At 37.8% G+C, this 13,878-nt stretch overlaps 1 protein-coding gene across 5 annotated transcripts in view; it reads right to left on the reverse strand.

Annotated features, from left to right (window-relative positions):
• The window catches only part of SPATS2L (spermatogenesis associated serine rich 2 like), a 146,521-nt gene that overhangs the window by 50,360 nt on the left and 82,283 nt on the right, over positions 1-13,878 (reverse strand). For all 5 annotated transcript variants that reach the window (XM_016131050.2, XM_016131047.2, XM_016131049.2 and 2 more), the window contains 2 exons: positions 3,899-4,007; positions 654-703 (listed from right to left, as the gene is read on the reverse strand). In XM_016131050.2, coding sequence (XP_015986536.1) covers positions 654-703; positions 3,899-4,007 — 159 coding nt within the window. The remainder of the gene's footprint in view (positions 1-653; positions 704-3,898; positions 4,008-13,878) is intronic.

Raw genomic sequence — 13,878 nt, forward strand, 5'->3', positions numbered from 1 at the left:
ATGAGAGGGTCAGTACGTTAACACTCACACCTCACATGAGCCCAGAAGTCAGACTCTTTGTGATTAGACAAGAAGGCAAAATAATTTGAAAGGGGCAGTTGGAAATCTTCCCACTGTTTTCAAGGAGGAATCTGCCAGGGTCCTCAAGAAGGGAAAATAGGTCCCTTATTATGATTTTAAGGTGTTTTCTTTTCTTCTTTTATTAACAAAAATTCAAGCTTAGAATTCAGCAGAAAAGTATCTCAGGGCAGCCTTGGACAGATTCTTTCAGTTGGAAAAACATGTGAAAATATATTCAGAGCTTTTCAGGGATCTTTAAAACATTCCCTAATATTTTCCTTTGTGCTACAGGATATGTTCAGGCAAGTTAATGTCTTGAATCCTTTGAATTCTCTGGTTGGGCTCCCAGTCACACTTAAGAAAAACTCTGGGACTTCTAAAACACACCTGGCAGTTAACAACACTGAACAGAAAACAAGGGCATTAGTAGTGAGGGTGGCTGGTAATTGAAGAGTCATGAATTTGGAAGCTTTCTGGGTGTACACATTAATATATTTGAAAGAAGCATAAAATCGGCAGCCTTGTAAAAATGATAACCGCCATGCAAATTTTGATTAAAGATGTTACTAATTTACAATCAGTATTAATCTTACCTTCTTTTTTCCTGTCATATTCCATTCTTTTAGAACTTGAATTGCACTACCTAGAGAAAGACAAAGACTCTTCAATGCACATTCACATAATAAAACACCACACTAAATTCATCTCAGTCTTTCCATCTTGGTAACGATTTTTTTCTTAGCTTTTTCATTTGTTTTGATACATCCTACCTTAATAAAAATGCCAGTTTCATGTTTTATTTCCAGATTTTCATTTAATTCACTGCGTGATCTTGGTTTTATCAAAATATTAAGCCCCACGACATGAAGCTTACTTTTTTTTTTATCATTATGTTGTCTCAGAGAAAATGAATCTATCTTAAGAATTTTCTGATAGTTTCATTGCCATAGGTAGAATTAAAATTGTTCTGTTTGATATATGAATCAAAATACCTATAATCTTCTGGACTAAATATGGAAATTTTGAATATTATTAACCATATGAATCATGTTTTTTTATGTGGCTATTCTGGCTCTTTATCTGCCTCTACTCATGATGTTCACAACTTGCAGGATGATAAGGAGGACAAATGATCTGATATTAGTTTTACTTTTGTCACTGTGGAGAGGAATGGGATGTAACCTTTGCAAGGCTTCCACTTTGAAACCAAAGTTCATAAATTACAACTGACTCCCAGGTTCTGTTAGCGACATTCACATACATATGTGGAACTGCACAGACTCAGAGAAAAAGCCTAATCTGATTGTTATACAATATTTTTTAAAAAATGTTTTGCTACTGGTCAGTTACAGTAACTGTTTCTATGTAGTCTAACAAAGTTCTTTCACTCATTCCAACTATTCTGGAGGTATTTTCAACAATGACTTATTAGTAATAAGTACATCAGTTGTTTTCTTATTAAATAAGAAAACTACTTCTAAAAAAGTACCTCTTAGATGTATTCTTTTAACAATTGTAAACATTATCATACGATTGCATTATACTAATAGTTCTCTACAATGAGGGTGTTGGCCAAACGAAGATAAACTTCGATCTGATCTTTATAAGAAATTTCAAATTAGTAGAGTCCCAATTATTGAGTCTACTCTCACTGTTAGATAAGCAGAGGCCATATTGCTTTGACAAATGTTTTACATGAGCTAATTATTCCTATCTATTCAAAGTTTCCAATTTAATGCCCTTCTTAGGCTTTTTGAGTTACACGTACTTGAGATTATACGACTGCACTTAAAAGTAAGATACAATTCAGACTTTTATTTTATTAACTGGGCTGGTTTTTCTCTGATTTGCCCAGAGAATTAATGTTTCACAGTATTTTCTTTTGAAGAACTTTAGGAAGTCACTTTCATTAGGTTTCTTGGTAAGTCATGCCAATGGTTAATAATCATTAGGGTAGTCCTTCCCTGTAGCTAAACTTCAGTTTCCTAAATAAAATTAAATTAAAAAATAATGTTAAGTACTGTTCTTTTAATCAGAGAAAGGTGAGTTGTCTCCTACTTTCAATTGTAATATTCAATTATTCTTTTAGTTTTCATATTTTGCCATAAATTCTATTTTCAATTTAAATAATGAGCTTTTAGAGAGTAATTCTGAAGAATACACATGCTTACAGAAAATTTTGAAACTGTTATTATTAAATTTTAATTACACTGAAACTGCTTGGAGTTTTTTAAGCCACTTGGAAATAGTGCTTTCAATATGCCTCATAAGTAATTCTCAACAAATATTTTTGATTCTTAGTGGTTTTTAAACAAGTTGTCTGATTGTCCTCCACCAAGATGGCATGAGGCTTCTCAGCGATCAATGAGTACTTTTTTTTTTTTAACGAGATCTCAGCATTGATAAGGTGAAAATTTCAAGAAGAATAAGCAAGGTGCTCTATTTAAATACAAATGGATTTGATGAGAGTGTATCAGTTACTGAGCATCTGTGCATTTCATCAGGGTCACTGTGTGGGGGCCTCAATCCAAGTGAGGGTGGGGAGGAATGGGGATAATAACCTTTTTCCTTTTAAAGCTTTTTTCCATGTGAGTGATGTTGGCAAGCGAAACCCGAAAAGAGTTTATCTGAGCCAGGATGTGCACATTTCCAATTTTTTTTTTTTTCTTGAGATAAACCGCACTGGATGATGCAAAATCTAATTCATATTGCACTCTCTACTATTTGCTTCTTATGACTAAAGATTCTAAAACTGCTAGTCCGTGAATCGGGGAAAAACAGAAAAGCTATGCACTACGGGTCTGCCTGCAGGTCTATTTTGAATGATAATCATTTTTTAATTCAATTAGGACCCTAAATTTGGCTGCAGACATCGGAATATGAGCACGTTGCCTGGTTCCAATACCTTGCCTGAAATGTAATTACACTTATAGAAATTTAGGAAGGTTATTCTACTCCTAGGAAAATAAGTAAATCAAATCGTCCTTAACAAATAAAGTATAAATAGGATATAACTGAGAAACATGCTGATAAGTCTTCCCTGACCTTATCTGTCAGATTATGTTTAGTTAGTCCACTGTAAAAAATATAGACAGGACAGAAGACATATGCTAATCGAGGACAGGTATGAGGTCTCCGTTCATAAATGGAACTTGCTTAATTTGATTAGGAGAGGAGAATTTCCCCACAACTTACAGGAAATGTAAAGCAGTAAGTTATACACTTATAGGATAAACACATTCCTGAGACTTGAGATTCTATAATGTCATTGGGAAGGGGCTGTCTAAAAAAAAAAATTTTTTAAGAAAACAGATTCAAGAAGTAGACAAGAGGAACTGATATTCTGATTAATTAGGCAAACTTGGAATCATAAACTAAGGATGTTACAGAATAAAACAGTCCTCTCAGGTTACGAAAGCATTAAGTTCAAGGATTCCAGTCATAAAGCCAAGTAGAATAATGCTAGTTGATGAGAAGACTTTCCAGATTAGGAATGAACTATGTTATCCTCCATTCATAAGGACATCATCAAATAAAGGACATGTTTAAAAACAAATTGGAATGGCTGGTAGATAATGAAACTGGTAAGCATTCTTTAGGAACTATCTACAGTCTTTTTTCTAATGATCCAAAAAACCCAAAAAACAAAAAACAAACAAAAAAAAACTTTAACTTTTGTTCCTACTGTGTATGTATATGTTTTTAAAACTTAACGTATTTTTGTTAGAATCAAAGTATTAGTAACTAACTGGTATTCAATGCATTTAAAGCAGAATATACAGAATACATGGAATATTTAGATCTAACATCTTCGGATTCAGGGGATGTGTATACATACCATCCACGAAGGCTTGCACTGCTTTATCTACATTGAAATCAAACTGCTGTAGCACCAGGACTATTTCATTATTGCTTTTGTTGGGAACAACTGATCGAACTGCATAGATCTGTAAAGAAAAAGAAAGAAAATGAAAGGTAAACACTTTAAATACTTTTCATCCATGAATTTCTCAGTGGATAGGTACAGCTTTTAGAAAGGCCTTGAAAAGCCAACTAGTCTATCTTTTTGCCTTCAAGCACACTCAAGGCATTTCAGACCAGTGTAAATCCATCCTTGTAATCACCTTGATGCCCTCTTTATTATGTACACATTTCTACAAAGATCCCCTTGTTAGGACTTTAATTGCAAGTGTGAAAAGGCAACTCTGGTTTAGCTATCAACCCTCCCCCACAATTCCAAAAGCACACAAGATGTGTTTTCAATGAGGACACAGATGTTTTCTGTCTCAGGCTCTCCTTTCCACTTGCTCAGTGCGGGGGTGGGGTGTGGGGAATGAGGTGAGTATCTTTGGAAAACATGCAGAAACAGCCTCATGCCTCAGCTTCCCTTTATCTGTACAGTGGAAACGGTCATCTCGAAGTTTGCACAAGTGTGTTGTGAAACTCCGTTAATGTTTATAGAGATATAAAAATGTGAGACATTGTCGTTTTGAAATGGCAGTCTTAGCCAAAACACAAAAAAAAGAAAAAAAAGAAAAAGAAAAAAAAAAAAAAAGCTCCCAAACACATTTTCTGAAAACCAAACATTTAAAACGTAGTAAGAGTAAATACAAATATGAGAGCTAAGGATCTCAATAGAGCAGGCTGATATTCAATTTTCAATGATATATGTGTATTTTGTAGTCAAATTTAGCATTGTATTCTTTATTTTGGCATAACAGAAAGAATTGATCTTTATCTCACAGCACTTGCAATTACTACAGGGTGCTCTATCTACTTTAGCAAAATCTGGCTCACTGAGCTTTCTATCAAGGGGATTACTATAGTTGTTACTGACAAATACTAGAGTACTACATGGTGCAGAGGTTAAGTGGCATCCATAGTGATGATCACGAAAGCACTGCACAATCTTTACATGTTTACATCAATGGTGAATGATGACCAGTTGAGTTTGAGTTTATGCAGTTTATTGTAATCAGATTCATGGCATATGGATATATGGGTATGATATGTGCAATGTGACTCTATTGACTAGAACATTTAATTAATAGCCTATTTCCTAATTATGTTAGCAAATAGGCAGCTTTCTCCATGTAGATCTGTGTATGAGAGTATTTAGATTAGTGAGAAGACATGAGTGGGAGGTAAGGGGAAAGGCATTTAGGCAGAAGCAGCAGCATGAATGAGGAGCAAGGCACAGATTTTGAGGGAGTGGCTGAAGGTGAGTAAGGAGGGAGATAGAGAGTGAGGCTTCTGGTGTGTAAGATGAGGTCAGAGGTGGCCAGGGACCTGGTCATGCAGGGCTTCGAAGGCTGTGCAAAGGACTTCAGTCTTGTGAATGTCACTCGACCATCCTTTGGTTAAATGATCTTTTCTTATTCATTGATTGTGCTAGGAAGATAGCTCTATACTTAAAGCTATATCTACATAGCATTGTATAAGTTAAGGTATGGATTTGATACACTTATATATTGTAGAATGATTACTACCATAGCATCAGCTCACATCTCCATCCCATCGCATAATTACTATTTTATTTTTGTGGTAAGAACTTTTAAGATTGATTCTCAACAACTTTCTAGTACATAATACAGTATTATTAACTACAATTGCCATGCTGTAAATTAGATCCCCAAAACTTGTTAATCTTATAACTGTAAGTTTGCACCCTTTGACCAATATCTCCCCTGCATCCAACCCAGGAAAGTCGTTAACAGTGTGTGTCCAACAATAAATACAATGGCCTTATAGTTATCAGTGCATTGAAGTTATGTTTAAACATTACATGTTATCCTTCTAATGTAGTTCTTTAAATAAAATTCTAGCATTCAAGGCACTGCGGTTGGGTAGTATATAAGATGTTTTGTATTATTACCACATTGGCCATGTCTTTCTAAATAATATAATGCTTAGTTATTAATTTAGTTAACTACATTATACAGCTGACTTTTGAACAACATGGATTTGAACCACACAGGTCCACCTACGCACAGGTTTTTTTCAATAATTACTGTAAATGTGTTTTCTATATGATTTTCTTAATAACATTTCTTTTCTTTAGCTTACTTTATTGTAAGAATAACACACTACATATGTGTTAACACTTTATGTTATCAGTAAGGCTTCTGATCCAAAGTAGGTTATTAGCAGGTTAAGTTTTGGGGAAGTTAAAGTTATATATGAATTTTTGACTGTGCGGGGGATTGGGACCCTTAACCCATGTTATTTAAGAGTCAACTGCAGTTACATTAGACCAGAGTTTTCAATCCACCTGCACAGTTGTGTGATCAGTAAAGACCCAGAATTATTGAATAAACATAAACTAACTGTTCTACCTGTTTCTAGTCTCTCCCCTGCAAAATGTATTTTATTATACTAAGGCAAAATATAGTACAAAACATGGCTTAGAGACACTTTCTTTTTAGACATTTATACTACTCTTGATTATCCCTCAAAGGAAAAAAAAAAATACAACCACGGTCTAATACAGTAAACATCTACTCTATCTCTGAATGTACCCTTAGAAAGCTGTCAATAATTGAGTTCTGATATGAAATCTAACTATGAATATTGCATACAATTCCCAGAGGAAGATGCTTAAGAAAGGAATATCGAGTTTTAAAAAATGAGATAAGAGGAAAAAATTTCTGCCTATTCTTAGATATTCCATAGTAATGTTGAATTATAGTGCATTTCTGAACCAACCTCTGTTTCTGCTTTAATCACTGGTCTTAGCTAATTTGAAGAGAGTAGTATTGTTTCTCCATCTTTTTATTTATATTCGCTACATTTATTTTCCTATGAAAATGTCTTCGAGAAAGATGGAGAAATCATGGGCACTCATATGCGCGCATAAAAATACAGAAAACTAAGAAAATTAGAAAAGAAATACGAGAACCTCAGTGTCACTGTATATGATTCATTAGAGTCATAGGAGGTCTAAGCATGTTAATCTCAAAGAGAGCTCATTATGAAGTAGTTTTAAATATAAAGAAGGGATGACAAAGGCCGTGTTATAGCGAGGTTGTGCCGAGAGGCTGCCTTTGCATTTGGAAATGAAGCTCCTGGAGGAATGGATCAATCAATGCGTGACTAATGGTAGTTTGCATATGGGGAACTCATAAAATTCACGCCTGCAGTGGCTGTTTTGCAGAGGCTGTTTTTGGCGCTGCTTAAGATACACAGCCTTTACTTCACTGCCACAGCCCGAGCTGATGTGCCTGCTGCTGTAGCTTCACACCGAAGCCCACTGTTGGAAGCTGCACTTGAATGCATCCCCAAGGGTTCTCATGCCATAAACAGAGTGGTCCAGGAGGGCCCAGGCGGCAGTGCAAGCTGTTGGGCGACAATCAGACCGCTAGTTAGCAGTTCATTTAGCAACTGCTTTACCTTTCCCAAATCACGTTCCCCTGTTTTGCTCTTCTAATTTAAACGTGGTTTGGCAAATTCAGTTTGCTATTGAGAAATCTGCCTTTTCCACCTCAAAAGTTGTTTTTATTTAACCTTCAGTGTTTTACTATTCCCTTCCCTCTTCTCTCTGGGGCTTTCTATCTGGCTCTGCAGGTTTTGCCCTGTTCTGCCTTAGGCCTGCCCTGCTGGCATTTAGCCCACACTAAGCAGGGAGGCAATGTGGCTTTAACAAGCTGTTTGATTTCAGCTTCCTACATTAACCTACCTCCTCAATACCTTTGTCTGGTTTAAGAGCTATTAGCAGATTTCCTCATTCACACTGTGCATTTTTTAAGCCTGTCTGTGATGACTCTTTAGAAATTCTTCTTGGCTTACTGATGAGTCATTTAGACTACATCTGAGTTTCAAAAATGGTTCTGACCAAAGTTTTCAGTCCACCTACACAGCCGTGTGATCGGTAAAGACCCAGTATTATCAAATAAACATAAAATAACAGCTCTCTCTGCTTCCAGTCTTTCCCTTGCAAATTCATTGCGAGGCCGCTGCCAGGCTGCTCTTCCTAAAGTATGACGATGACCATATTACTGCCTTCCCTAAGAATAAAGTTAAATCTCTACAACCTGGAATTCAAGGCCATCAGCAACTGGGCTTCAACATGCTTTTCCAAACGCTCCTCTTGCTCTGCCCTTTACGGATGTGCGCAAGCCCAGTGAATGGCCCCTCATGGCCGCCACCCTCACCTCTGTGTGTTTTGCCTTTGACCTGAGATCTGTCTGCTTGTCCGAATCATACATTCCCATTGAAATGCCATGTGTCCCATGAAGTCCTCCATCATTCCTGCCAGAAGTCATCCCTGCCTCCTTGCAATTCCTATAACCCTTAGAAGCGGGTGTCTCTTAACACCTAGCACCTTCCACTTTATATGCTAAGTGTTTATGTACATGCTGTGTCTACTAGACTGTAAGCAACATAAGGACAGAATGCTTCTTTAGGACCTTTTTGCATAATCACTATGCCTACCCCACGTGACTAATAATGCATATGCAGTAGGTATTTAATAACTCTTTGTTGTGAGAGGATGCTGCTTTATAGGCATCCCAGGCTCCTGTTTTGAGTTAAAGGAGTATTCTATCAGCGTATTTGGACCATACCCACTCTGCATTTACCATCTACGATAACAGGGGGTGAGTCTCAGTTGATGGGACCTAAACATTTTATGGGTTGGGAGAGTACACATATGTTTCTTAAATTCAATGACAAAGATGGAAAAAGTATTTATAAGACTGGAAAGTTTTACTTTCTTTATGATAAGGTATGTTATTTTGTGGAATTTTAAAAATATAAAAGGGCGTAGTAACTACTTATCTTTGGAAAGCTTGGCCCAACAGACAGATTCTGGTTAAGCTCCTATTAAGTGACAGGCATCAAAGACATAAAGGGGAACCATGTACACTTCCTCCCCTAAGAGGGACAGTGTAGCACTGGAGCCAGAATCAACTGTACCTAAAAGTGTGTAATAACGCTGCACTCTCTTTAAGAATAAGGCATTATGGTACTACATAGAAAGGAGCAGTTAAGTTTGCATGAAGAGGGGAGGATACTTTATAGAAGAGATAGGCAAATGCCATGGAAGGAGCTTTGCGATTAAACACACTTTTGTTCTAATCTTGGCTATGCTATGTGCTAGCTCTGTGACCTTGGATGAGTTGCTTAACTAGTTGAAACTTGGTTCTGTAGCTATAAAATGAGGATATTATCTGCCAGAATCTCTGCAAAAATGAAAAGAGATGATGCAATGGGTCACTAATTAGCAGTGTTTTTTCCCTTCCTCTCATTCTTTCATTTATTTATCCACTAAATGCCTTCTATGATCAGGCACTGTACGAGTGGCTGGATATAGTAGCAACAAAACAGATACGGTCACTACCAAACCTAGAGAGGAAAATAGGTGTAAACATGTAAATTAAAAAATACATAGAATTGGAGCTCCGTGAGTGACTGATATGAAGGAAGCAATCAGAATACAATGACAATGACCACAGTGGTCAGGAAGGGGCCTGAAAAGACAAAGTGGACCAATCGGATTCTCTGCTGTGGGAGCCTAGACTACTAAACACATAGGAAGAAAACAGAGGCATTTTGGAGCTGCCTCGCTCTCTGCCTTTCCTGCTTCTTCAGCTTTTCCTGAAGTCCCATGAGACCCTCCCAGACCTTTAAAACAACCTCTTTTTTACTTGAACTAGTTTGAGATAGTTTCATTTTCTAGAACAAGTAGCGAGTGCCTACAGGTAACATTAGTAGCTAGGGAAGAAAACAAAAATAATAAAGCCAAATAATTAGTCCAATTGGCAAAAGGGAGAAACGGACAATTTTAAAGACAAATCCAATTGGCATGTGAATGACAGACAGAAGAGAGGCCCTTGAACTTTTGCACTCATGTTGCTACGATTATTTACTTATGTGTCTTTTTACCCCACCGGGATGTGAGCTCCTGAGTGACAGGTATCATATGTTCATATCATGGAACAATGGCTGGCATTCACTAGATGATTCATAAATGTTTAATAAATGAATGAACGACTGATCGAACAAAAGGAAGCAGAAAATCTAATTAGATGGTCACTGAAATATCCCATTTTTATTTATCTGTTTTTTTTCCCCAGTGCACCTCTGTATGTCAGCATAAAATATTACACAGTAATAAAAAGTATTGAAACCCCCAAATGTATGGAGTACCTCCTAGGTCCTAGGCACTGCATGCACAAGGTTGGTCTTAGCCTTGAGGAGCTTGCAGTCTTGGAGGGGAGCTTAATCTTATCCCCTACAATAAGGAGAGCGATCAGACAGCCAGCCACCTCCTTTTTGCACCAGTCAGAACCAGAGTTATTTATGGGTTTTCCATTCCTGCAACTTTGAAAGGAATTTTATAATCAGCTTTGGTCATACTTCTCAAAGGCTGAGCCGTTCTGAGATGCCTTAGAAACAGCTCATCTGTGTATGTTTTGCTTCACTTGCTGGGCCACTAATACTATCTTCACACTAATGAAGGCAGTTCTCCTGCGAATCTTCTTGGGGAAGAAAATACTTTTTGCAGACCAGTACCTTTGCATCATGGATAATTCTATAATTTAATTGCCTTTCCTAGCATCTACTTTCTGCCAGTAGAAAAATATGCATGAGGTATTGTCATGTTCTACTTGGCTGACTTTTTAGGAATTAACACCAGGGGTACAAATCAAAATTAACTTTTTTTTTTTTTGGCAGGAAACCAGGATTAGAAAGAATAATGAAAATTTGAAGGTGGAGAAAAAAACGGGTTTTCACAGAGTTGTGGAGAGTTTAAGTAGGACTTAGAGATAGTGTAGTTGTGGCTTTTCAGACTTTAAAGTAAATTCAAATTGCCTGGGGACCTGATTAGAATGCAGATTCTGATTCAGAGGCTTGGGGTGGAGCCCAAGAGTCTGCACCTCAACAGGCTCTCAGGCAATGTAGATCTTATTTATCCTAGGATGTGGCAGGCAAAATAATGACCCCCAAAAGACATCCATGCCCTAATCTCCCAGAACTTGTGAATATGTAAGGTTATATGGTAAGTTAATTTTGCAGGTAGAATTAAGGTAGTCAATCAGCTGACCTTGAGATGGGGAGATTTTTCTGGGTTTTCTCACTGGGACCAATGTAATCACAAGGGTCCTTCTAAATAGAAGGAGGAAGAAGAGAGTCAGTGTCAGGGTGATGCAATATGAGAAAGACCTGATAAGCCATTGCTGGGTTTGAAGATGCAAGGGGATCAGGAGCCAAGGAATGTGGGCAGCTTTTAGAAGATGGAAAAGGCAAAAAACTAATTCTCCCCCAGAGCCTCCAGGGAGGAATGTTGCCTTACTGACACCTAGATTTTAGCCCATTAAGACCGAATGACATCTGAACTCCAGAACTCTGAAAGAATAAATTTGTGATGTTTGAAGGCACGACCTTTGTGGCAATTTGTTACAGCAATGGGAAACTAATATAGTGGATCATACTTTGAGAGACAAAGGTTTACTGTCTTCCTCCTAATATGGAGATGTCGTTCCCTTTCCCATCAACTATCTCCTCTTTAAAAAAATATACCTTCCAGAGGGCAGCTCTCTCCCCATACGTACATATTTTGAGAGAATTCTAACTAACTGTTCATTTATTCAAGCCAGATTTTGTGAGGGAAAGTGAGATAAATCTGACAGTCTTTGTCCCCAAGGAGCTGACGAAACAGTAGGAAAAAAAGGCAAAGTCATAAATAACAACTATCTCATGAGTCATTCTGCCATCAAAATCCCCTCTGAAAAACCTGTTCACCTTCTGTCTTTTACGACAGGTTCCCTTTGCTTTTCATCTGGACTCTGGAAAAAGCTTACTAACTGGAATCCCTGGCTTAGTTTCTCCTCTCTCCCTATTATCTTAAAACAATCACTGCACAGTTAATCTCCTCGAAGTATCTGAGCATGTTCACTAACTGAGGGAAGAGGCCGGCAATGAGAAATAATTTGAAGAGAGGAAAGACAGAAGATAAGTTATGAAACAAAGTCCCAGAGGAAACTGGGGTGGTGGTGGGCGGGGGGGGGGGGTAGGTATCATATTCTACATGGAAAAGCAAGCTTTAGAAAGGAGGGGGGATAGTTCTCTTATTCTTGCAATTCTGAGAAAGGAGAAAAGGAGAAAAAGAGTGAAGTGCAAATAAAAATGTGAGATTGTGAAGAGTAAAATTTAAGGAAACTATTTCCTCTGTGTGAGAGTTTTAGAATTTGCTTAGGGCTAAAAAGTGGAAAAGGTTTAGAGCTACTTTTTGGGAATGTGACAGTAAACAACCTAGATGAATGAAAGGATGCTGAGCAGGACTGAAGGCCCTCTGATGCCGGATAACACAGAGCTGTCAGGGAGACGACTGGCATGGCCTTCCTTAGAGAGTCTCAATAAGTCGGAAGCAGGAGCAGAGAAAAGGAATGATCCAAGGTTAAAACCATAAGAAACACAGTGGTAGATCTTTGGGCTCAGGGATATGAGGGCTGAGAATCATTAAGGTAGCTGATCAAGGCACTTGTGAAGATGGAAGACTAGGGAGAGGCTAAGGGATGAGAGCTCCGTGGAGAACAAAGAGCAGATGTTAAAGAGATGGAAAGGATGAGAGGGGTGGGTAATAAGAAGGATGTGGCCAGAAAGAGAACGTTAGATATTGCCAATCCTTGGTCCTAGTTCTGCCTTCTGTGGTGTAAGTATACTCTTGTTTTCTAAAAACCAGCCTTTCGCTTTTTCAAGGAAATAAAATATTCCCCAGAATTCCATATTTTATGTAGTAAACATCTGCTCTTCAGCAATTTTTTCGTAAGTTGTGTTTCCCAAGCTTTTACCACCCTAGGCAAGCTCCTCTGAGTGTGTCCTGTTGAAACATGGTCCTGTAAATAAAGCACATTGTTGCAGAGATGGTGGGACCTGCCTGTCTTGGTTGTACCCTTTATATCCGTTAAAGGAATCAAAGATAGCATTAGCACTTTTTAGGAGATACATCAATTATTGCCTCAAATGGGGCTTGTTCTGCTACTACCACACCCTGAATTACTTCTGTGACAAGTATCTCCTGTCTTATACTTGTGTAGTGACTACAATGTGAGGGTAGGATTTTGCATTCATCTTTGTTAAATTTCGATCGGTAAATTTGACCCATCACTCCAGCTAGATGCTAGCTTTCAGAACCTTGCTTTTTTGCCACCAAAAACAGGGAATACATTAGTCATTCCTTCCAATTTTGTGTCATTTTAAAAATCAGTTGACATCTTCTATATCTTGTCCAAATTGCTGATTTGAATTTTGGATGGGCCAGAGCCAAGTGCAGTGGCCACAGTATTACCATGAAAACTTCTTTCAGAGTTGATATTGACCTTTTAATCTATGTTCATTTGTTTATTCATTCATTCAGTCAGTCACAATATATAGACTGTTCTAGAAGCTGAGCTGTAGGCATGACATACAACTGTTGACCTGCTTTGGAGTTGGTAGTCTAGAAAGACAGATGTTTGATGAACATTATAGAAAAGACGTAGAGATGCTTTGGGTGCCATAACAGGGGACCTATCCTAATCTAGAGTGAAGGAAGCCCACTCTAAGAACTGATGTTCATTTAAACTGAGAATGAGGGATGAGTACGATTAAGACAGGAGAGGGGAAGGGGAGAAGAGATGGAGATCCCAGAAGAGTATACAACGTCTACTAAAGGACAGGACTGAGGGACTAGAAGCACTTTCAAAGGAATGAAAGCTTCAGATTTGTTGGAGCATTAAACGTTACAAGGAAGGAGATTTTAAATGAATTTGGATCAACAAGGCATGGGGCATAAGTGTTCAAGGCCCTCCAAGCCATCTTATAATTTTGAGCCTTATT

This window comes from Rousettus aegyptiacus, unplaced genomic scaffold, assembly GCF_014176215.1.
Source record: "Rousettus aegyptiacus isolate mRouAeg1 unplaced genomic scaffold, mRouAeg1.p scaffold_m13_p_2, whole genome shotgun sequence".
Lineage (NCBI taxonomy): Eukaryota > Metazoa > Chordata > Mammalia > Chiroptera > Pteropodidae > Rousettus > Rousettus aegyptiacus.